We start from the raw sequence: 20,141 nt of genomic DNA, 5'->3' as shown, positions 1-20,141 counted from the left end.
GGTATCGTAGTCGACAGAGTAACCTTGGGACCTCTCCCGGTTGTCCTGTCTGGCCTGACCTGGGCCAGTGTAAATTGAAAAAAGGGTGGGCTCAACACCCAAACCAACCGTCCCTCAAAAGACAATCACGCAAATTTATCATGTTTCCCCTTAACCCGAACATCCAGCACCTCCTCATGAAAATTCCCTTCCCTCCTCGCCCTCCTCAACCTTCTCACATCCGAATCCTCCAACCTCCTCCCGACAATTCCCTCCAACTCCTTCTGACTAATCTTCTCCATCGCCTTACTCTCCTTGTTCGCCTTAATACGTGGCTTAAAACGCGCCTGCATGCGGATGCGGATCGTCGTTTCAAAGGAGAGCGTGGTCGTGTCGCCGCGGATATCAACGCCACCACCTTTATGCCCGGAGTCGCTTTCGCTAATTGAGAGGAAGGACTCTTGATCGCCACCGTGGGTTTGCAGCGCGAATGTACTGGGGAGGTCGGGGGAGGGGATGACGAGGAAGGATTCGCGGTGGGAGATGGCGGAGGATGTTGCGCTGGGGATGCCGTGGGTGTCGCAGCTTAGGTATCTGCTACCGTCAGTCTCCTATATCCTATGTATCTCAGGAGTAAAGTAACTAACCTCCCATGATGTCCCTTAAAACTAAACCCCTCCGTCCCTGCGACTCTCGTCGCAACCCAGACTTGTCGCACATCATGCGGTTCCGCCGTCGCCGGATCGCCCTCGATCAGATTCTCCAGTTCACTCGCAAACACCTTTCCATTCGTGTCGCTGGCGACGCATGTAGGCTTTTCAGACGGTAAAACGAGGACAATCGGACCGGCGAGGTCAGAGGATGTGTCTGCTGAGACCCAGCTTTGGTCTTCTGTGTCTTCTTCCGCGTCCTCGGCGGCTTGTTCAGAGTCTTTGGCGATCTTGGGAGGTTTAGGGGTGGAGGTGGAGGAGTCGTCGGTGCGGTGCTTGCGCTTTTTGGGCTTGTCTCCTTTGAAGGTTAGTGGTTTGACCATTTTGTTTAATTGGTACTGGTGAATGTATTGTGTTGGTGAAGTGGTGACGGAAATGGAGACGGTGATATCAGCGGAGATCTGTATTACTGCTATGGAATGCCTCAATCTCAACCCCAACTAACTAGACTAACTAGTTAAACTAATCAAAAACAATTGCAGCCTTAATCGCACTCTTATTCTTCATCGCCTCCAAACACTCCTCCCATTCCTCGATTTTGAAGACCTTATTCACAATCCCCTTCACCTTGACCTTCTCCGAATCCAAATAATCAATTGCCGCCGGGAACTTGTTCATCTCCGAGAAACTGCCCACGACCGTGATTTCATCGCCAACTGCATCATTAGCTCTGAATTCCCCAAAGAGACGAAATAAAGGGAAAGGGAGACATACAAATCTTACTGGGCTTCCAAGCAACCCTCTCACTCTCCTTATAAACACCATAAACAACCAACTTCCCACCACGCCGCACATAGTTAATCGCATCTTCAAGGACCTTGACGCTCCCCGTCGCCTCGACCACGATGTCAAATCCATACGGATTATCAGCTTTCAGCTGCTCGAACTGCGCACTGGGGTTCTCGCGCGAGAGAGCAATGTACTCGTCGCCGGCGTCGAGTGACTTGGCCAGATCCATTTTCAGACCTTCGGGGGCTGCGACGACGACCCGACAGCCGCCGTTTAGGCGGAGGAGTTGGGCGAGGATCTATTCATCTTAGTGTCTCTTTCGGTATAGCGAAGGGAGTAAGGGAGAGGAGAAAGAAGTACGTACGAGACCAGTCGGCCCAGCCCCAAACAAGAGCACCGACGAACCCATCTTCGGCGCGATTTTATCCAACCCATGCGCCGCGCAAGAAGCAGGCTCGAGCAATGTCGCATCGACATCAGATAGATTCTTGAACTTGAAGACTCGCGCAGCTGCCGGTTCCCTGTCAACACTTCTTCTCATGAAACCAAGGGAATAGGGACATACCAGGATAAGCACAATACTCCGCAAACCCCCCATCTATATTAACCCCATGCGCCTGGAACTTCTCACAGAACAACTCCTCCCCGCGACGGCAATAAAAGCACACACCGCATAACTCGGAGTTATCAGCGACAACTCTGTCTCCGATTTCGAAGCCTGTGACGTTGGGGCCGAGGGCGGCGACTTCGCCGACTGTCTCGTGGCCTGCTCACATTCGTTAACACCATCCCTTTAGAGAAAAACGCAGAGCGAAGGGTAAAACTGACCAGGTATCATGGGGAACTTGGCGATGAATTCTCCCTCGTGAATGTGCAGGTCTGTGCCGCAGACGCCGCAGGCTTTGACTTTGATCTGTACAGGCATACAATTAGCCCTGTTACTGGTACATTTCCTCAATGCTTAGGGGAAACGCACCAAGACATCATTCTCCCGAAGCATGGGAAGAGGAGCTTCGACGATGCTATGCACTTCTGGCTTCTCGTATCTGCGACTGTCAGTCACCTATACCAACCAACCACTAACCTGACAGGACAAACAGGCAACATACTTGAGAGCCTTCATAGTCAGAGGAAGATCCGCCGCCATACTTGCTGCCAATTGACCCTGTCAAAAGACGAATTGCTAGGAGAAACGAAGAAATTGATTGCTTATTGCTATCCCAAGGACAAAATATATATTCTACCCAGGGAATACAAAGTCTATAAATAACCCCAGTCAAGATAGAAAAAGCTGAATACTTTCCTTGCGTCTATACCAAGATAAGACTCCGTGTACTCCGTTCGCGGCGCTCTATACTCCGGAGCCGCTATACACAAACAAATAGATAGGCGGGATGATAACCTCATGTGATTGATTGATCTCCACAATGGAAAGCCCCGGGATTGGGAAGAATGGCATGTTGTGTTTATTTCTGGGAGTAGAATGATAAAACAACCAAATGCAATATACATCGTACCTTTCGCCTTGTCTCGGATTGCCGATAATTCGTCATCCCGTCCGAGTTTATGCATTAGGGCCTGCCCGAGAGGCATCGCAGAACAAAAACCACGCACACCGGGACGCCGTATCATACAGTTTCATGCTTTGAATAAAAATGAAATTCCCTCATCGCTATCATCGGCTAGTAATATATCACTTCAGTCCAAATCCCTCACTGTAAATTACTGCTTCCCACAACATCCGCTCCAACTTCTCCCGCGTGGGATACCGGTACAACCCCAGCATATTGAAACATGTCCGTGCCACCGGATACCGGGGCGAATCTTCTCCCAGACATGCCAGTCGGATGTTCAGACTTGTCGCTCCCATCGCCGGGATTCGGTCACTGCCCGTGATGAATGATAGGAGTTTCCGTTGCGCGGACGGTTGCGTCTGTTCAAAGAATTCCCAAAACCATTGCACCACGGGCTCTAATTCCGGCTGTTTTGCCGGCCAGTTATCGTATGTGGCAACAGCCCGGAGTGAAGTCACATCCAAGGGTTCTTCTGATCCACGCACCAAAAGTTCAATCTCCTCGGGCCGGAAGAGGGAGAGCGCATTGCCCCCGCAGACCGTAAAGAATCCGCGCCGGAAAGGCTGGAACTGTCGAGTCACAGCGGTGTCAAGAAGATACTGCACGTAGAGGTCTACAAACTCCCGTCGATTCGCATTGGTCACCGGCCGCTTCTCACCTCCAGGGCAGAGAGGGACCTCGACGGCTTCCCCGTAGCGGTCAACTTGCGCGACAAAGTCGCGGCAAAACGTCTCGGCCACATCGCCTTCGAAATCCAACAAAGAGCGAAGACCCCTCGCCAGAGCCGGCCGATATTCCGCTAGATCATCTAACGTACACTTATAGCTGGACCGCGATGGCGTTGAAGTCGGTGGTGGGTTTGTTCCGCTCGGCTGCGGGGCGCCTGCCAAAAGCCTCTTGAAAGCGAATGGCGGGAGAGGAACATCCAAGATAGTTGAGTTGTAGATGGCCAGTCCCAGCAAAACACCGACCAAGAAGAATTGCTCAGACGATTCGAAGCAGCACGGGTTGAAGTAGCAGTACTTGGAGTCCTCATCATAAATGAAGAGCCCTATCACCGCGTCAGTGACAACATTTCCCAAGGGCAAAATATCAAACAAAAGACGTACCATGGTTAGGATCAAACACCTCCCGGACCAAAAGTAAAAACCATTCTTTACGGAGACCTCCAGCATCCACACCTTCCTCACCAATGAATTCAATCCGCAGCCCCTTCTTTACCTCCTCCTGAGCTGACCATACGACTTCACTGACGCTGCGAAGGCTGTCTTCTACCAGACAGTCCCGTCGTACCTTCAGTACTAGAAACTGACTGACGGCTTTTCGGCTCAAAATGCTATTAAAGAAGGCCTCGCGCGCTTTTACCTCCATCTGGCGACGTGCATCATATTCCATGATGTGAATCTTAGCCCAGATGCTGAGGAAGAACGGATACTGGCAGAACGAGAACTTGGACATTTTGGTCTCCCAAGCCTCAAAGTCCGCCACCAAATCAGAGTAGTCCAGTAGCGTATTGTAGAATGAACTGATGGGAATGATATGGCCACGACGACTGGGTTGGTTCTTGCTCGCACTATCCGCATCTTGATTTTCGGGCCTTCGATGCGTATGGTTCGCTGTAAACAGTAACGACATAATCCTTGCTGCCACTCGAATTTGCCAATCGTCCCCATACAGCATTGGTTGGTCTTTCTTATCGTTTCCTGACTTGTTCTGGTTTCTCCCATTGATGGCAGCGTGCAGTTCTGCCGGTGTATTTCCATTGGGACTGGAGAAGCTGGGGATCAAACTATTGTTATCGTTCTTAACAGACTCACTGCGCTTACGTCCGTGCTGACGGGTCAAGCGATAGGTGACAAAACTGCCTATGAGCTCGACAAGTTTCTCGAACTGCCCCGCCGAGAAACGTGAGAACCACGAGACCAGGTAATGATGACAATCATTGGGTAGATTGGCCATCAAGCCCAATATCCGCTTGACGATACCTGAATGCTGACCAGGGCCCTGGCTCCGATGCCTTGACGGGTCTTTACGGGAAGACTGCTTCGGATCAGGAGGCCCCAGCCTTTGAGGATCTTTGCTGCTGGATGGTCTCCGTTCATCCCTATATGACGTGGAGGTTGGTCCTGATGGGGATGTGGATGAGTGCAAAAGAGGATTTGCCAAAAGTATGAGCAAAACCCGGGTCTCCTCCGCCTTCTTTAATGGTCGGCGTGGTCGTTTAAGAAGATTCTCTGTGGTCTTGAGTAGAGCCCTTTGCAGATGGTACCGTGCTTCAGAAACTTCCCGTTCGACAAAGACCAGATCCATGGATTCCCATCTCTTCTTCCTTACAGCATCGTCCTCGTCCGTTGCCGTCGGTTGCATAGCCGACCATTGCTCTACCCATGACGTTCCGGCCGTCATGATCAAGTGGTACCATTGTGAAACCTCCGCCCAATTGATTCGAGGAGTCCTGGAGCTAACCAGTCGATACAAGCTGGAAGACTTCTCTTTCGAAGGTGCACCGTAGCCATTAGCTCGAGCGCCGTCATGCATCCACCAAGATGAATTCTCTGCCAAATCTCCAAGGAGAAGCGTCTTTGCATCAGGCTCAAACGACGCCTGAGTTTGAGGATTTGGAACAGTGCTCGATTCGGGAACCGGTTTTGCGGGGCCACTTTCACCAGCTGGACGCGAAGGTGGTTGTGGTGGTAATGTGATAAAGGATGCGTTCAGACAGTCGCAGCCTTTGAACGAAGTGATAATGTAATCCTCGAGCGGCTTGAAAATCGACGGGCGACTCGTGTGGTCTTTGGCGTCTCGCGAGCGACCTGGTTTCGATGCACTTTGCACATCTGAGTTGGAACGACCTCGTGGTTGAGAGTCCCCGTGACTAGAGAGTGGAGACAGATAAGAGGTTGGGTAGCTAGATCCGTGCGTCCCGTCCTTGGGTTTTACCGGCACATTACTAGTGAGTCCTCGGGGGCGGGTTGGACCAGGATCCCGACTTGGTGACTGTCGTCTATCAAACAAAGGTTTGCCGTTCAGATTTCCAATCGGAGGTGCCCTCGTCTCAGGCTCCAGAATCCGCCGAAGGTAACTCGAGACGCAATTGTCGATGATGCCTTTCGTTCGATCGATAGACAACGGAAGTGCTAAATAGAGACACAAATCAGCCCACCAACCAAGATGTGAGATAAACAACGTAGTTTACCTTTCCTAGGAACAGCCGGTTTCCCATCCTTCCCAGGACCAGCATCGCCCGACTCCTTGTACGGCTCAAGGTCATTCACCATCAAACACTCCGTGCACCGAAACGTCTTAAGGTTATTAGGCCACCGCACTGTCGTACTACATGTCATGCACCTTCCCGTGATCAACTCCTCCCCACCAGGCGGCGGACGAGGCAGCGGTTTCCGGGGACTCGAAGAAAGCGGAACCGGCGTAAAGGTAACCTCGTCATCATCGTCGGAATCCAAAAAGTCCTTTGTCGAGATCGACTGGTTGCGCCGTTTGGTTATCCCCGAGAAGAGGTTATGGTTGAAGGGATGGCTTATCGAACGGGAATGGCCTCGTTGATGCGGCGGGGAAGCAAGCGGGCTTGGGCCATGGCTGGTGTTTGCTGCGGATGACGGTAGGAAAGGGATGTCTTGAGGTATCGCACGTGGTGCACTCATGGCAGGATTCGTGGCAGAGGAAGTAGATGAGGAGGGGAAACGGTTGGAGGGGGTGGTGACATTACGCGCGAACGACGACGGCATCGGGGCACATTTGCTGCTCAGACCGGAGGGATGTAGGTATGTCTATCGAGTCGTCGCACGAGAGGATGGGTATATGCAGAGGATGGTGTGTACTGTGATGAAAAGTGGTGAAGAAAATAAGTGGGTGTCTGGAATTCTGCAGGTTATAAGGCAGACAAGTTGTAGATCAGGTGGGCGATAACCGATTCCTGCCGGAGGAATGACCGTAATAGTACGAGAGATCGTATAGCCTCGCGAAAAGAATTGGCTGACAGTGAGAGGACAAGAAATCGGAAGCACACATGGAGAGAGTAAGAGAAGTAGAGAAGGAGATATGAATAGAGATGGATGAATGGTTGGAGTCGAGTCCGCAACCAGCGGAAAGTGGAAACTGCAACACTGCCCGAACGGGTTAAGCGGCAGTCACTAGTAGACAATTGACAGCGATACTACTATGCCAATCCAGGGGCAAGAATTCTAGATTCAAGTTTATGGGATTGGACAATGCTTCTTTTGTTCCCATGGGACCGACTCTGGGGGACTATGGAATGCTTCAGACATGGTCACGTGGTGCTCTACGGCCCAACCCTGATATACTACTCCGTACTCTGTACGTTGCATCCAACAAACCAAACTGAAGAAAAAGAAAAGTCGTCATACTTCGTTATAATAAAACAAGATAGAGAAAAATTGGAATCCCTGTTCTTTTTTGGCTAACATCCGATTCAGAAGAATGGTTGCATTAGGCTCGCACCCTGATATCCACATGACATGATCATAGCAGCGAGTTGTGATTTGAAAAGAAACACACCCTCGAAAACAAAGCTTTTCCAACGCCAACCACCGTTTCCTTGATCAGCCCAATCAAGTTTAACGGTATCTCCAGTAAGACTGGGTGTTCTGGCGCTTCCAGGTGTGACGGCGGCCGGAGCGGGTGTTGTTGAAGAGGTGGCCCTTGTTGATACCACGGGACTTCTTGCCGGTCGAGGTGAGACCACGAGCCTCGCGGTGCTGTAGATAACGTATCAGTATCATTCCGTAGCGAACTTCCTGGCGAGAAACGAACCTTGTGGACGGGCTTGGCGATCCAGTTGATGCGGGCATCGCGGCGGATAGCCTTGTGCTGGGGGTCGACGAGGATAACCTCGTAGTACTTGTAGGTGGAGTCCTGGTTGATCCAGTAGGAGTTCAGGACACGCAAGTTGGCGCAGCGGCGGCCGACACGCTCCTCAGCGGTGGCACGGAGAGCGCGCTGGTACTTGAGCTGGTTGACACCCATGTTGGTAGGCTTACCTATTGGGCCATTAGCTTCTGCCACCACTCTCGATATTTAGTAAGGAAACATACCGTAGGTGGCACCCTTGGGCACAGGCCTCTTACGGCCACCACGGCGGACACGGGCACGGTAGACAACATAGCCCTGCTTGGCCTTGTAGCCCAGACGACGAGCCTTGTCGGGGCGAGAAGGACGGGAAGCCCGGTGGATAGCGTTCAGTTGACGGAGCTATATTGATGCACTCTCAGCAAAGTTCAACGAGTGTATAGCAAGACACAACAAGCCAGCACTCCCGCACAGGACTCGTGTGCCACAATTTTTTCATGGGCTTTGACATCTATCCGCCGGCGTCGTGTTTTCTCTCTTTTCGGAATGATTGATGAAGCCGTCCAATAGAAACCCCCGTTCTTTTCATTCGTAACGAACAAAAACAAATCAAGAGGTAGCCTATGGCATAGCACACGAGCACCCGGCGGGATGTTAAATGGTCGAGGATTAGGGGACTAGGGAAGGGCTTCTCACCTCCCAGCAACGGACACGCAGCAGAAAGCGAATCACATCGGACTGCTTCTTCTTCTGAATCTCTTCCACGTATTTGAGGGCACCCATCTTGAAAAAATCCAATCGTTAGCTTTCTGTCCCGGTATCTCAATTCAGCCGTTCGTGACGAATTCGAATTCTTCGCTCGCAAATCGCAATCGGTAAAACGAATGTCGCCAGTCGAACGGTATCAAGCAGCACAGGATTTCAACATACCTTGTCGGCGTGGCAGGTCGGTCGGTTGTCGTCGTTGTCGCAAAAAAGTTGAGAGAAGAAGATCTCTTTCAACGAAGTTGTGTGTGGGACACTAAGCGATTAGGCGAGCCAATGGTCTCCACCGCCCGGCGGGTCAACCCTTGTTGCCTGAGGCCCATAATTATACCTAAGGCATTAATTAGGAATTAGTGGAGATAAGATCGTAACAGTAGTTCTTCGCGACGCGTCCACCACCTTCAACAACCTCATCGCTCCTATTCTTCAGTATGTCTTCATTCGGCGCAGAAATTAGCGCCGACAGGAATCCCAATCACGAATTTACTCCTGCCATTCGTGCTGCTATAGTCTGCCCTCGAAATCAAGAAATCACCCACCGAGCTCGCCAAAGAATTCAATGTCAGTCGATCAACAATCTACAATACCCAAAAGAACTATCTTCTCCGCAAAAGCCTAGAAACTAAGCATCGATCCGGTCGCCCTGAGAAACTGAGTAAATCAGCTCAGAGATATATACGTCAGACTGTTCGCCGGAACCCTGCAATAACTATCAAAGAGTTGATGGCGAGCTGTCCGCAAGAGGTCTCGGAGGCCACAATGAAGCGTGTCTTGAAAGTCAAGATGTACAGGCCGAGAAGGACGCAGCAAAGAAGAAATCAGATAAACGATCCAAATGATGCTGAGTTACTCAAAATGTGCTTCCGATTGTCTGCCTGTGGAAGCCTAAACCAAATATCCACCGGCACTTTTAATCCTTTTCCACGCGTGGGCCTGAGATAAACCAGGCGTTATGGCTCTCGCAGAACTTCCAACCGAGCTACTTCTCATCATATGTAAACAACTTGATGATGAGTCCTCCATCAACGCTCTGTCCCAGACAAATCGTCGTTTATACGGTATCAATGATTTTCTATACCGGGAATGTGCACGTCACCCGCTTGGACTCGGGCCCTGGCTGGCTGTCAGGCAGGGTAGTAATGCTGCTGTGTTGAAATTCATTGCGCATGGGGCAGATATCGATGGTTGTGGGGTGTCGATGGAAGCCGCTATCAAGATGACACTCATTGATGCTCGGATTTTATCGCCGGATGAAATGGGAGTTGAAGGGGAGGATGGCAAAGAAACTAGAGATCTAGATGAATACTATCCGCGTTACGCTGAATCCTCAGAAGTCTCGGACCACTACGCCTACTCATATTCGGACTCAGCCGGTCGTTTTAAGTCGTTCAGACCCAGACAATGAAGACGATCGAGAGGAGGAAGAAGAAACGGATGATGATGAACCTGTAAGTCGCCATCTCAAACGCCATCTGAGAAGTGCTAATAGATAACCTCACAGAAAATTCCTCCTGAATTGTTCTACTTCTCCCACCAGCCCCTTATCTGCTGCGCCGCGCTAAAAGGCGACATTTCGATCATGGAAACTCTCCTTTCTCATGGCGCATACCCAGATCCCGCAACTCAACATTTGAAACACCATTGATGGTTGCATCCCGAGAAGGCCATGAAGACATCGTAAGGTTATTGCTACAAAAGGGTGCTTTCGTGGATGCTCGGGATGGATTCCGACACAGTGCTTTATTGCTGCAAAAAAGCATGAGCACTTGGGAGTTGCTAAAATTCTCCTGGAGCATGAAAGGCTGTCTTTGGGCTATAGTGATTAGAGTGAACTCCCAAATCTCCGGTACGATTTGGTTAGCTTCTTGAAATCGACAATACAGACGTATTTTTTGGGCCTCGGAATCTCCGGGGGATGTTATCAGGGCTTAAGGAACAAGATCATCTCTCTTTCTATACTTCTCCATTGCTATACCCAATCAAAGTTCATGACAAGGAGTTACATCGTTATTTTCTGTTAGAGTTTATACGTTACTATGATGGGTAATGTCATCCACTCTTATCTGCGGGGAGTCGCGGGGATTGAACATTAATGTTACCTAAAACAACACTCCTCAGCGATAGAAATACTGCTATACTCCCCTCAAGGCAGTCTTCAATTGTTCCATTCAGGGTCAAAAATGGTGCTCTCTCCAATATCAGCCATAGCAGCTCTTGCTGTATCTCTACTCCTCTTCTACAAAGGCATCATATACCCCGTCTTCTTCTCCCCACTGTCAAAGATCCCGAATGCACACTGGTCTGTCCCGATATCGCCTGCTTGGATTCTATGGAAGCGTTTCAGGAGCCAGAATAACCGAACCATCCATGCAGCCCACGAAAGACTCGGTCCTATTGTCAGACTGACACCGGCAGAGATCTCAATCAACTGCGTCGACGGCGGTATCAAGTCCGTCTACACCGGCGCCTTTGAGAAGCATGAATGGTACCCGAGGGTGTTCGGGTCATTTGGGTAAGATAAGGAAAATACCCCTCCGTATCTACGGTGGTGGATATTAATGGGCGCCATAGAACCATCAGCATGTTTACCATGACCGGGAACAAAGAGCATTCATTCCGCAAGAGGATGCTGTCGAACATCTACAGCAAGTCGTTTCTGCAGTCGTCGCCGCATATGTGTCTGATCTCGGAGACCATGTTGCTTGAACGTCTCTTGCCTCTTATTCATGAAGCGGCAGTCTCCAACACCCCGATAGACATGCATGAGACTGGCCAGGCGCTGATAATGGACTTCGTTTCGGCGTACATCTTTGGTCTGGCAAATGGTACTAACTTTCTCAAGGACGAGGCTTACCGGCGTAGGATGCTCCGCCTGTATTTCTCCAGGAAGCCATATGAGTTCTATTATCAGGAGATCCCGAATCTAGTGTCTTGGTTGCGTTCTTTCGGAATTCGTTTGATACCGAAGTGGTGTGATGAGGCGAATGAAAGGCTTGGTGCCTGGTGCTTGGACCTGTGTGACAAGGCAGACCAATCTGTCGGATCCATCAAATTGGAAGAAGAACCGCTTGTCTTCAAGCGGCTCAAGCAGAGCATCACGAAGCATCTACCGGACGAAAAATATGACCTAGAGTCTCACACAAACAGCTCCAAGCAGCAACGCTTCGACATAGCAGCCGAGCTATATGACCAACTCACAGCTGGCTTCGAGACGAGCGCAGTGGCCCTGACATATCTATTTTGGGAACTCAGCAAGAGACCTGATCTGCAAAAAGAGCTCCGTGAAGAGCTCCTAACCCTAGAACCTAGGATTAAATATCCTCGACCTCCCACATCCAGAGAGCTACCATCGCCCAAGTCTATCGACTCCTTGCCTCTCCTAGAGGCAACCGTCACAGAAACGCTGCGTATTCATGCACCAATCCCAGGCATCCAGCCTCGAGTGACCCCCTATCCAACCTGTACTCTAGCCGGATATGACAATATTCCTCCCAACACGCGCGTAAACGCCCAGGCATACTCGCTCCACCGGAACCCTGAGGTATTTCCGGAGCCGGAAACGTGGGAGCCGAAGAGGTGGCTCAATGATGACAATTCATCCGTTGATCTGGAGGAAAGGAAACGGTGGTTCTGGGCTTTTGGGAGCGGTGGAAGGATGTGTATTGGGAGTAATTTGGCTTTACAGGGTACGTTATTCTACGCTGCGACTGGGAGAAGATGGTTTGCTGACATGGTCTGCAGAAATGAAGCTGGTTGTTGCTGCCATTTACACCAACTTCAGCACTGTCGTGATTGATGATGAGGATATTGAAGCGACAGACGCTTACACAGTGAAGCCAAGGGGAGATAAACTGGTCCTGCGGTTCATGCCTCTTTAGCACTAGTCCTATGTCTTGTAGAACACTGGATAGTCAATGAGTTCTTGAAGATCATAAATTGAGCTTTTCAAACATATCACATATAATGTACAGACCAGCATATGGCAAACACCCACATGCCCTCAAATCTAGAGCATGGCCTTTTGATATACCGTAAAAAAGGAAACCCAAACTCCGAAAATAGAACGTTTCCCCCCCACCATTCAGTTTAACCGATAACCATCGTCGTATAACCGTGCATTCCAGGGAGAAATCCAACGGAAAGAATTCGCTTAACCAAGCTTGCCATCCCTCTTCTGGGGCCCGACGACCTTCGGATACATTCTCATAAGGTGGTAGTTGATGGTGTTCTTCTTCTCGCCCTGCGATTTCTGTTTTCCCAGAAAAATGGAATTAGCATACACCCAGTGTAAAACGGCCCAGCAGGTTCAAGAATACGCACCGGTTGATCCATGCACTTCTTCAATTGCGATTCAATCGCCGCACAGTTCTCCGAACCGAACCCCGACGAAGCCCAGCAGCCTGTTGTCGCATGTCAGCCCCATTCCATCCAACGCAATATATCCCTTCCAAGCGCAATCCAATCACCAAGCAGGTGCGGTATTTCGAGACATACTCAACATCGTAGACATCACGGTCACGCAGGGATTCTGCTCATGTTGATTCGGACGGCGGACCCGGAGATGGGGAATGGTCTGCAAACGGACGGGGTTGAGACGGGTCGAGGCACCCTTAGCAGGCATATTGGCGGTTATCGTCCGGCTCGACGGGAAACGAGGGAAAAGTTGAGGGACAGCGAACTATAGACAACCGGAGAAAAGCATCCAAATCAAAAGCGTCGGAAAGGCTTCGGAGATGCCAAGACTTTGTCGGTGGCTGACATAAGCGGTTGTATAAGTCGCCGCTCGGAGCATAGTTAGTTGAACTCATTGAACTGCGCTTGACAGAGGCGAATCTTTGTTGTTTTTGTTTTCGACGGAGTATCGTGGATATGCGCGCGAAGCATGTGTCTGTGTCGAATTTAACCAAGATTCCTGCGAGGTGCAGAGCTGTACATCAACAACGAACGACTTTCGTCCCGAGGAGCTTCTCTACATCGAACGTCCGGAAGCAGGATGGCAACAGCGAGAAGAAAGATGGTTCATCGTCGCAAAATGAGCCCCAGCAAGAAAGTGCTATGGCACGGAGACTGTCAGAGATGACAGAAGACGCATTGCTGGAAGGAGGACGATCCGCGCGCAAGAACATACAGGAGGCGGGGTTTTCGGAGGATCTAAAGGCAAAGCTCGAGGAGAGACTTGCTGGCAGTACGTTCAAGAATGAGTATGCTGCTGCTCACTCCATTGTGGATATGCCGGTATGTCTATCTTCGAGCTATACGGGATAGATTGGCATGATTGCTTAATGGTTTACAGGAGAGCGCAGGACAAGGAACTCAAGACATCGCCGGATCCACGCCCTGGTCTGGAGCAGAAGAACTCCCCGACATCACTCTTCGAATGCTAGACGACGCGAAGCCGAAGCCGATTCGCACTCCCTATAAAATCCCCCAGCCTAATCCCGTCGACCTCCGCATCAGCCCCAAGCGCAAAGTCTCGCCCGGTGTCCGCATCGCAGAAGCCAAAGAGCGTACCGCCATTTTCAATCTAAGCCAGAGTCCTGGCCTTACAGATAAAGAACGCGAGAGCATACGGGAAGAGCTGCGCGAGAGATTCACACCAGGTGCTCGACCAATGCCTGTGTCCGTCCAGGGCTTCGCGTCGCTTGCCAACGAACGGATCGAAGATGCCATCGCGCGCGGACAGTTTAAGAACATCAAGCGGGGCAAGGGTATCAATACCGAAATCGACCACAATGCAAACAATGCCTTCATGGATACAACCGAGTATCTCATGAACAAGATGATCCAGAGGCAGGAGATTGTTCCGCCGTGGATCGAGAAACAGCAGGAACTCGCGAAGGAGGTCGACCGGTTCCGTCAGCGCCTGCGGGCTGATTGGAGGAGACATGCTGCGAGAATGATTGCTAGTGAGGGAGGGCCTCTGGAGGAGCAAATGAGGCGTGCTCGGACACATGCTGCAGCAGAAGCACGACTGGCTGAGAGGGCGAGGATCGAGAATTCTTTTCAGGAAGATAGCTCGGAACCCGCGACAGAGTCAACGACAGAAGCGTCCTCTTCCACCCCAGAGACACAACCCGAGAAGAGCGACGAGAATTTACCACATTTACCCCCTCTACGTGACCATAATTATCTTTCCATCGAACGCCCATACCACGAAGTCACAGTGAAGAATCTCAACGCACTAGCCCGCTCATACAACCTCCAAGCACCACCAGTCGCACAAAAACCCTATATCAATCTCGACCGCGAATTGTCCTCTTGTTTCGCGGATGTAGCGCCATCCCTGGCCGACGAAATCAAACGCAGGGCAACGGAGAAGGCTCACGGTCCGTCGACGATGGTACATCAGAAGACTTCCTCGGTCATGGACTCGTTGAGCACTACGCAGGCTTCTCATGTTTACGATGAGGATCAGTCGAAGGGCTATGGGTTTAGAGAATTTTGGCGGGATTTGTTCTCAAAGAAGGATAGGTAGACTTGGATTGTATATATGAATGGGTTGTACGATATAATTGATGCAATTGGACTGGGTCCGCTGTATATTTGGAGTTTATAGGCAAGCTGTGCTAAGGATATCATAAAAATAGGAAATGAATCATGACATAAAATCGTCAACAGGATCCAAGCAATAATATCAATCAAGCCCGATGCTGCCGTTCCACCCAAGAAGACACAATCATCGGAAGATTCTCCTCTATCATAACACTTTCCGAAACAATATCATCCTCTCCCAGCCAACGAGAAACGTCCCTCCAATCCACCCAAAGCGAATACGCTGCCCTAACCGAATAACAGAAACCAATACCAACCGCAACGGCCGCCACTACCTGCACCAACACCGAGACCGAATCATTGAGTATCCCCAGTTGTCCGACATCCGCCAGGACTTGGAAAACAAGCAGAGAAAGCAACAAGCCCGTAATGAGGGAGATAATAGCGATGCACGTCCGTATAGCGTATCCATCCCTGCGCTGCTTGCACTTTTCTATCCCATTCCCACGGATCCGATTGAATGATAGGGTATACCGTCTCAGAACCACCGGAAGACCAAATGCGAGGACGACGAGGGATAGCATAGCCAAGGCTGGTACTAAGGACGTAACCTGGGACGCAAGACCAACATCACTCCGATCCGCCGATTGATCCCCTCCCGACAGTTTTTCAGAATATCGATCGTTCCAGTCCGCCTCAACGAGTCCTCGGCGTTTCAAAGGAATGATGAAGTTATGCCAGGGGATCTTGGGGAAACTGCCCGCCGGCCATCCAGCCTGACCCATATCGGAGTCTCCGAACGGGAGGCGAGAGATGAGTTCGAGGTGACCAATCCAGATCTCGTTGATTGCGTTGCCGGGCTTGTAGTAATCTTCTGATCTGACGCCGTGGATGACGGAGGCTTTGTGGCCCATTTTGGTGGTGGTGGTGGTGGAATGTGGGTGGGATGAAGTTCGAGGCGAGAATGGCTTCTGAGACAAGGTATGACAGAGTTACTTTGTTTGAACGAGTGACAGGTGACGAGCTGGGTTATCGATGTAGTCTCTGTCTCAGATCAGAGGAATGACGTTTGGTGCTCTGATTGGGAATTTGTTTACGGGAATACAGGCTGGAATGTCTATACATCGTGCCTTCCAAATACAGTTAGGCCCAGTTATTTGTGCCCTGTGGTTAAGGCATAAAATAACCAAATACAGTTAGCGCATTCTTCGCCCACATGGCCAATCACAATCTACAACACATGGCTATTCAAGCAAACCGTCCGAATCACAGCCTAAAAAAGACAAATCCCAAAGATGAGACCAAAATGAGGCCAGTGAGGAAAAATATCTCAGACGACGATCTCTCCAGCAAATCCTCCGCATCTCAGTGGCCAAAACCCGTGTGTGATGGGATGTGCCGTGCGTCAGCCCGGCGCGTATTGCACCAACGACACTCGCCGGAGCTGTTCTTGACGGCTTGAATGGCCCTCTCAGTGTCTGGCAATGCGTTCTCTCACATTGTCACGGCCAATCGGCCCACAGTGACTTGGAGGTTATATCCTTCGTCATACGCGCCCCCCCTCCAGGATGTCGTGTGCTGTTCACGTAGGGATTTGCGGCCTCGTTCCCAATGCTTTTTGTGCCCGTTGAGATTACGGGGTGATACTTAATCTCTCTTCTTCTGCGGATTACCGACCCATAATGCACATTTTTGTGTTGCTCGCGTTTTTGGCTTCTCGAGTCGTTGCGTCGTCGGATATAAAGTCTATTCGTGCTGATAACTACGAGTTGGATCGGTCTCTTCTTGCTGCTCAAGTTGGTGGCCTCGTCGCGGCTTACGTCGGCTTCGTTGCGATTACTCTCTCTTTATTGCTCTTCGTGGGGAGACGTCTACGACGGACGGTGCACGCGTCGAACTATACGCTACAGGTGGAAATGATGAAGCCGTTCAAACCTCCTTCCACCGTGGACCCTAGTCCTGTCACTCCTATCTCGCCCAGTCTGCCCAGTCCAAACCGGCCAAATGGTTTTGATCGATCGTGGAGTAGCCTTGGCAGAAGTGCTAGGACACTTGATCATCCATCCAACAATGGCAGTGTGGCCACCATTGATGAAACAGTGGTCGCAACCGATCGACGCCGGGCACAAGAGCAGATGGAGATGCTGTATGCTGCCGTGATGGAGTATGATGAACAGAAGGAACATGCCAAGGAAAGCGGCAGCAGTAGCGGCGGTCACAGCCATAACTACAGTTTGCAGTCACGGGAGAGTGTAGTGACCAACCCGTTCACGGATCATTCATCGCGGGTCCTCGAGGAACCCTCCCAGGCAAATGAATTACCTACCAGTCCGCGATCGAGCAATTCTCGACTATCGCGGAGGCTTTCGTCGCTGTCTCTTTTTAGCTCGAACACACGCACGTCTGCGGGCTCGGGCAAGATCCGCTCGCCACGGCTTCCTCTTCGGAAACTGTCCATCTCGTCTCCTTTGGCATCGCCAGATCCCACGACAAACACGTCGTACGGCGAGGATCAACCACCGCTGACGCCTCGTCTATACAACCCGCCACCTCCCCCAGCGCCCCCGCTCCATGTCTCAGCTCCTCCTCCGGCGAAATCGACAGGCATGAGACGAACACCAGCACCTCCTCCGCTGAGTCTATCGGCTGCAAGCCATGCAGCATACTCAGCACGTCATGCGGGACCATCGCAGGGCAGTCTACCGTTCCGAGATGCCTATGGTCTGCAAAGCGCCCCGCCCACCAAGACAACGATCCTAGAACGTCCCGCGAAACAAGTGAATGGACCCAGGACCGGGATGCCGACCCCGTACAGTCCGTACATGCCATTCACGCCAGTCACGCCGTTGACGCCCAGTCGGATAGTGACGAAGCGAGAGCGGAAACGAGAGGGCAAGGAGAGTGGACTACATGTTCTAAATGAGGACGATATAGTCAAGGATGATGGTGACATGTGGGGGTATTAATCCTGCCATACAATCGTTATGTTTTATCACGATTTTATATCCTGGCGTTGTGGAGGTTGACATTTTGTTCTTATTGATTCCCCGGCATGCATAACGACCAAGCGTCTTCTAATCGGAGTTTTCTTACCTGCATATTGCAACTATGTTCCTGTAGATACTCTCGTGTAGATAAACCCCATCACTACCTAAGAGTCTTTTGTCGGCAACGAGTACTGTGGTCCGCCAAGGCTTGTCTGTCGTCATAAGCAGCTTCAACCGCCGTCTTCGTCGCTGTTTCTCGCCGGATTCTTCCCCGATTCGTCTTTGGCCTTCCCACTTTGATTAAAAGGAGAAAGAAAGACAGCCGAGATAAATTACTGGGTGCGTATTCATATATGCTGCCAAGTGCCCCGTCGTTGATTGCGCTTGTTCGCTGACTGGTGGTAGAAGAGAGAAGGAACGCCTCCCGTCGACTTCTAGAAGAACAACTGTCTTTCTCGAACACTTCACTTCTTTTTTCTTACTCTATCACTCTCGTTTCTACCTACTATTATTCCAATTGAGAAGGATCATGCCGCTTACTATCCTTTCACAAGCGCAGCTGCGATCTCTGCTGTTGTCGCTGACTCGCGAAGAGATCATTGAGCTACAGCACAGGCTTGCAGAGTCATTGCGTGAATACAGTACCGGATCCCAAGAGCATGGCTGTTCATCATCCTATCAACCGCCGAGAACCGCGGTTACTCGAGCCAATGGCTGCACGACACTCTTTATGCCTGCGAGCACCGGCCACACGATCGGGATGAAACTGATTTCACTAGATGACACAGACAAAGCGGGGTGTGCCGTGGAGACCGGCCTGGAAATTTCCGAAAACGAAAAGCCCTCGACACGGTCCCGGTCGCGCGCCGGTAGAGGCTCCATGGGTTCTACTTCTCAATCGTCCGACACGGATAATCACACGATTGCATCGTCGCAGGATGAAGATGACGGCGATAGTAGCAACGAGAATGATGCTAATGGTTCGTCGAGCGGGCCGAGCCTCCGGTCGTCGATATATTCGGGAACTGTCAACCAGCAGCCCATCCCGCCTAATGTGTCGGAGACGTTGGGAGCGTGGCCTGGGGCTGGTACCCGCGACACTTCACCACAGGGCAGTGTGACGTTGCTGGATGAGGAGAGTCTGCCATTTGGATTGATTAATGCACATGAATTGACGCCCTTCCGCACGGCGCTGACGGCGCTCATGCTCTTCAACAAGCGGAGCCGGGTGCGCACGCTGACTGTTTTCGGGGCCGGCAAGCAGGCTTACTGGCACATTCGACTGGCGCTGACCCTGCGCGGATCTGAGATCAAAAAGGTGTACATCATCAACCGGTCGTTTGATCGAGCGGCTAGGCTCCTTCAGGACATTTACTCTTCAGAGAACGCGAGCTGGCGTGGGGATGTCAAGTTTTCGGCCGTCAGCAGTGAGTTCGGCGACTATACTCGCATTGTCGGGGATGCCGTCAACAAGGCCGATGCCATTTTCTGCTGCACTCCGTCCATCCAGCCTCTGTTCCCGGCCGGACTGCTCACCTCCAACGAAGGTCGTCGCAAGGGCCGGTTCGTCAGCGCGATCGGATCGTACAAAGCACACATGGCGGAATTGCACCCGGACATCCTGCGCGACGAGGTGGCAGTGCACACGTCGCATCGCCGTTTCCGCAAGCACGCCAAACGCAGCGGAGTCGTGGTGGTTGACAGTCTCGATGCCGCGCTGAAGGAAGCCGGTGAGCTCATCCAGGCGGACGTCAAGCCACACCAGGCCGTCGAACTGGGCGAACTGCTCATGGTGCGCGAGGCTTCTCGTCAGGACACGGGCGGCGGGGACGACACCAAGAGTCTGCGCGAATGGCTGGAACGGGGTAATGTTATCTACAAGAGCGTTGGGTTGGGATTGATGGATTTGGTGACAGGAGGCGATCTGATTCAGCTGGCCCGTGGGAGGAACTTGGGAACTACGGTGGAGGAGTTTTAGATGCGATTCAGTCTGTATTTCTTAGAATTGTATGAATAATGCGTGTCTACGAAGAGGGACACTGGGAATAGCGTCAACTTTTCCCATTTTGTCACGCTGAGCG

At 51.2% G+C, this 20,141-nt stretch overlaps 11 protein-coding genes across 11 annotated transcripts; 5 read left to right on the top strand and 6 right to left on the bottom strand.

Annotated features, from left to right (window-relative positions):
* Window positions 1-125: 125 nt before the first annotated feature.
* On the bottom strand, window positions 126-1,012 carry ASPGLDRAFT_121781 (uncharacterized protein; the record flags this gene model as incomplete). The annotated part of the gene is made up of 2 exons (XM_022540264.1): window positions 126-576; window positions 627-1,012. 2 exons carry the CDS (start codon window positions 1,010-1,012, stop codon window positions 126-128), a joined length of 837 nt encoding a protein of 278 aa, XP_022403219.1.
* A 139-nt stretch (window positions 1,013-1,151) lies between these two features.
* Window positions 1,152-2,565, bottom strand: ASPGLDRAFT_64792 (zinc-dependent alcohol dehydrogenase family protein; the record flags this gene model as incomplete). The annotated part of the gene is made up of 7 exons (XM_022548818.1): window positions 1,152-1,345; window positions 1,404-1,716; window positions 1,783-1,928; window positions 1,984-2,184; window positions 2,247-2,331; window positions 2,395-2,464; window positions 2,528-2,565. 7 exons carry the CDS (start codon window positions 2,563-2,565, stop codon window positions 1,152-1,154), a joined length of 1,047 nt encoding a protein of 348 aa, XP_022403218.1.
* Window positions 2,566-3,111: 546 nt separating this feature from the next.
* On the bottom strand, window positions 3,112-6,651 carry ASPGLDRAFT_121462 (HECT-type E3 ubiquitin-protein ligase; the record flags this gene model as incomplete). Its single annotated transcript, XM_022540240.1, has 3 exons — window positions 3,112-4,043; window positions 4,102-6,129; window positions 6,189-6,651. 3 exons carry the CDS (start codon window positions 6,649-6,651, stop codon window positions 3,112-3,114), a joined length of 3,423 nt encoding a protein of 1,140 aa, XP_022403217.1.
* Window positions 6,652-7,191: 540 nt separating this feature from the next.
* ASPGLDRAFT_144941 (60S ribosomal protein eL15) lies at window positions 7,192-8,773 on the bottom strand. The gene is made up of 4 exons (XM_022541834.1): window positions 8,513-8,773; window positions 8,062-8,218; window positions 7,781-8,007; window positions 7,192-7,725 (listed from the first exon to the last, which is right to left on the bottom strand). The coding sequence occupies exons 1-4, from the start codon at window positions 8,597-8,599 to the stop codon at window positions 7,585-7,587; spliced, it is 612 nt and encodes a 203-aa protein (XP_022403216.1). The 5' UTR covers window positions 8,600-8,773; the 3' UTR covers window positions 7,192-7,584.
* Window positions 8,774-9,370: 597 nt separating this feature from the next.
* ASPGLDRAFT_1237832 (F-box protein) lies at window positions 9,371-10,091 on the top strand. Its single transcript, XM_022540428.1, has 3 exons — window positions 9,371-9,855; window positions 9,900-10,029; window positions 10,083-10,091. The coding sequence occupies exons 1-2, from the start codon at window positions 9,534-9,536 to the stop codon at window positions 9,902-9,904; spliced, it is 327 nt and encodes a 108-aa protein (XP_022403215.1). The 5' UTR covers window positions 9,371-9,533; the 3' UTR covers window positions 9,905-10,029; window positions 10,083-10,091.
* A 670-nt stretch (window positions 10,092-10,761) lies between these two features.
* ASPGLDRAFT_23708 (cytochrome P450) lies at window positions 10,762-12,459 on the top strand (the record flags this gene model as incomplete). The annotated part of the gene is made up of 3 exons (XM_022543317.1): window positions 10,762-11,093; window positions 11,153-12,267; window positions 12,323-12,459. The coding sequence occupies 3 exons, from the start codon at window positions 10,762-10,764 to the stop codon at window positions 12,457-12,459; spliced, it is 1,584 nt and encodes a 527-aa protein (XP_022403214.1).
* A 31-nt stretch (window positions 12,460-12,490) lies between these two features.
* ASPGLDRAFT_44333 (mitochondrial 37S ribosomal protein mS37) lies at window positions 12,491-13,263 on the bottom strand. The gene is made up of 3 exons (XM_022546010.1): window positions 13,076-13,263; window positions 12,902-12,981; window positions 12,491-12,830 (listed from the first exon to the last, which is right to left on the bottom strand). Exons 1-3 carry the CDS (start codon window positions 13,200-13,202, stop codon window positions 12,732-12,734), a joined length of 306 nt encoding a protein of 101 aa, XP_022403213.1. The 5' UTR covers window positions 13,203-13,263; the 3' UTR covers window positions 12,491-12,731.
* Window positions 13,264-13,636: 373 nt separating this feature from the next.
* ASPGLDRAFT_64787 (DnaJ family domain-containing protein) lies at window positions 13,637-15,056 on the top strand (the record flags this gene model as incomplete). Its single annotated transcript, XM_022548817.1, has 2 exons — window positions 13,637-13,816; window positions 13,875-15,056. The coding sequence occupies 2 exons, from the start codon at window positions 13,637-13,639 to the stop codon at window positions 15,054-15,056; spliced, it is 1,362 nt and encodes a 453-aa protein (XP_022403212.1).
* Window positions 15,057-15,099: 43 nt separating this feature from the next.
* ASPGLDRAFT_1237776 (uncharacterized protein) lies at window positions 15,100-16,153 on the bottom strand. Its single transcript, XM_022540427.1, has one exon. The coding sequence runs from the start codon at window positions 15,985-15,987 to the stop codon at window positions 15,220-15,222; it is 768 nt and encodes a 255-aa protein (XP_022403211.1). The 5' UTR covers window positions 15,988-16,153; the 3' UTR covers window positions 15,100-15,219.
* A 233-nt stretch (window positions 16,154-16,386) lies between these two features.
* On the top strand, window positions 16,387-18,482 carry ASPGLDRAFT_44329 (uncharacterized protein). Its single transcript, XM_022546009.1, has 2 exons — window positions 16,387-18,399; window positions 18,466-18,482. The coding sequence occupies exon 1, from the start codon at window positions 16,756-16,758 to the stop codon at window positions 18,037-18,039; it is 1,284 nt and encodes a 427-aa protein (XP_022403210.1). The 5' UTR covers window positions 16,387-16,755; the 3' UTR covers window positions 18,040-18,399; window positions 18,466-18,482.
* Window positions 18,428-20,113, top strand: ASPGLDRAFT_44327 (putative proline utilization protein PrnX-like). The gene has a single exon (XM_022546008.1). The coding sequence runs from the start codon at window positions 18,590-18,592 to the stop codon at window positions 20,036-20,038; it is 1,449 nt and encodes a 482-aa protein (XP_022403209.1). The 5' UTR covers window positions 18,428-18,589; the 3' UTR covers window positions 20,039-20,113.
* Window positions 20,114-20,141: the final 28 nt, after the last annotated feature.

Source organism: Aspergillus glaucus (genome assembly GCF_001890805.1).
Source record: "Aspergillus glaucus CBS 516.65 unplaced genomic scaffold ASPGLscaffold_5, whole genome shotgun sequence".
NCBI lineage: Eukaryota > Fungi > Ascomycota > Eurotiomycetes > Eurotiales > Aspergillaceae > Aspergillus > Aspergillus glaucus.
This window is presented reverse-complemented; position numbering and strand designations above follow the sequence as displayed.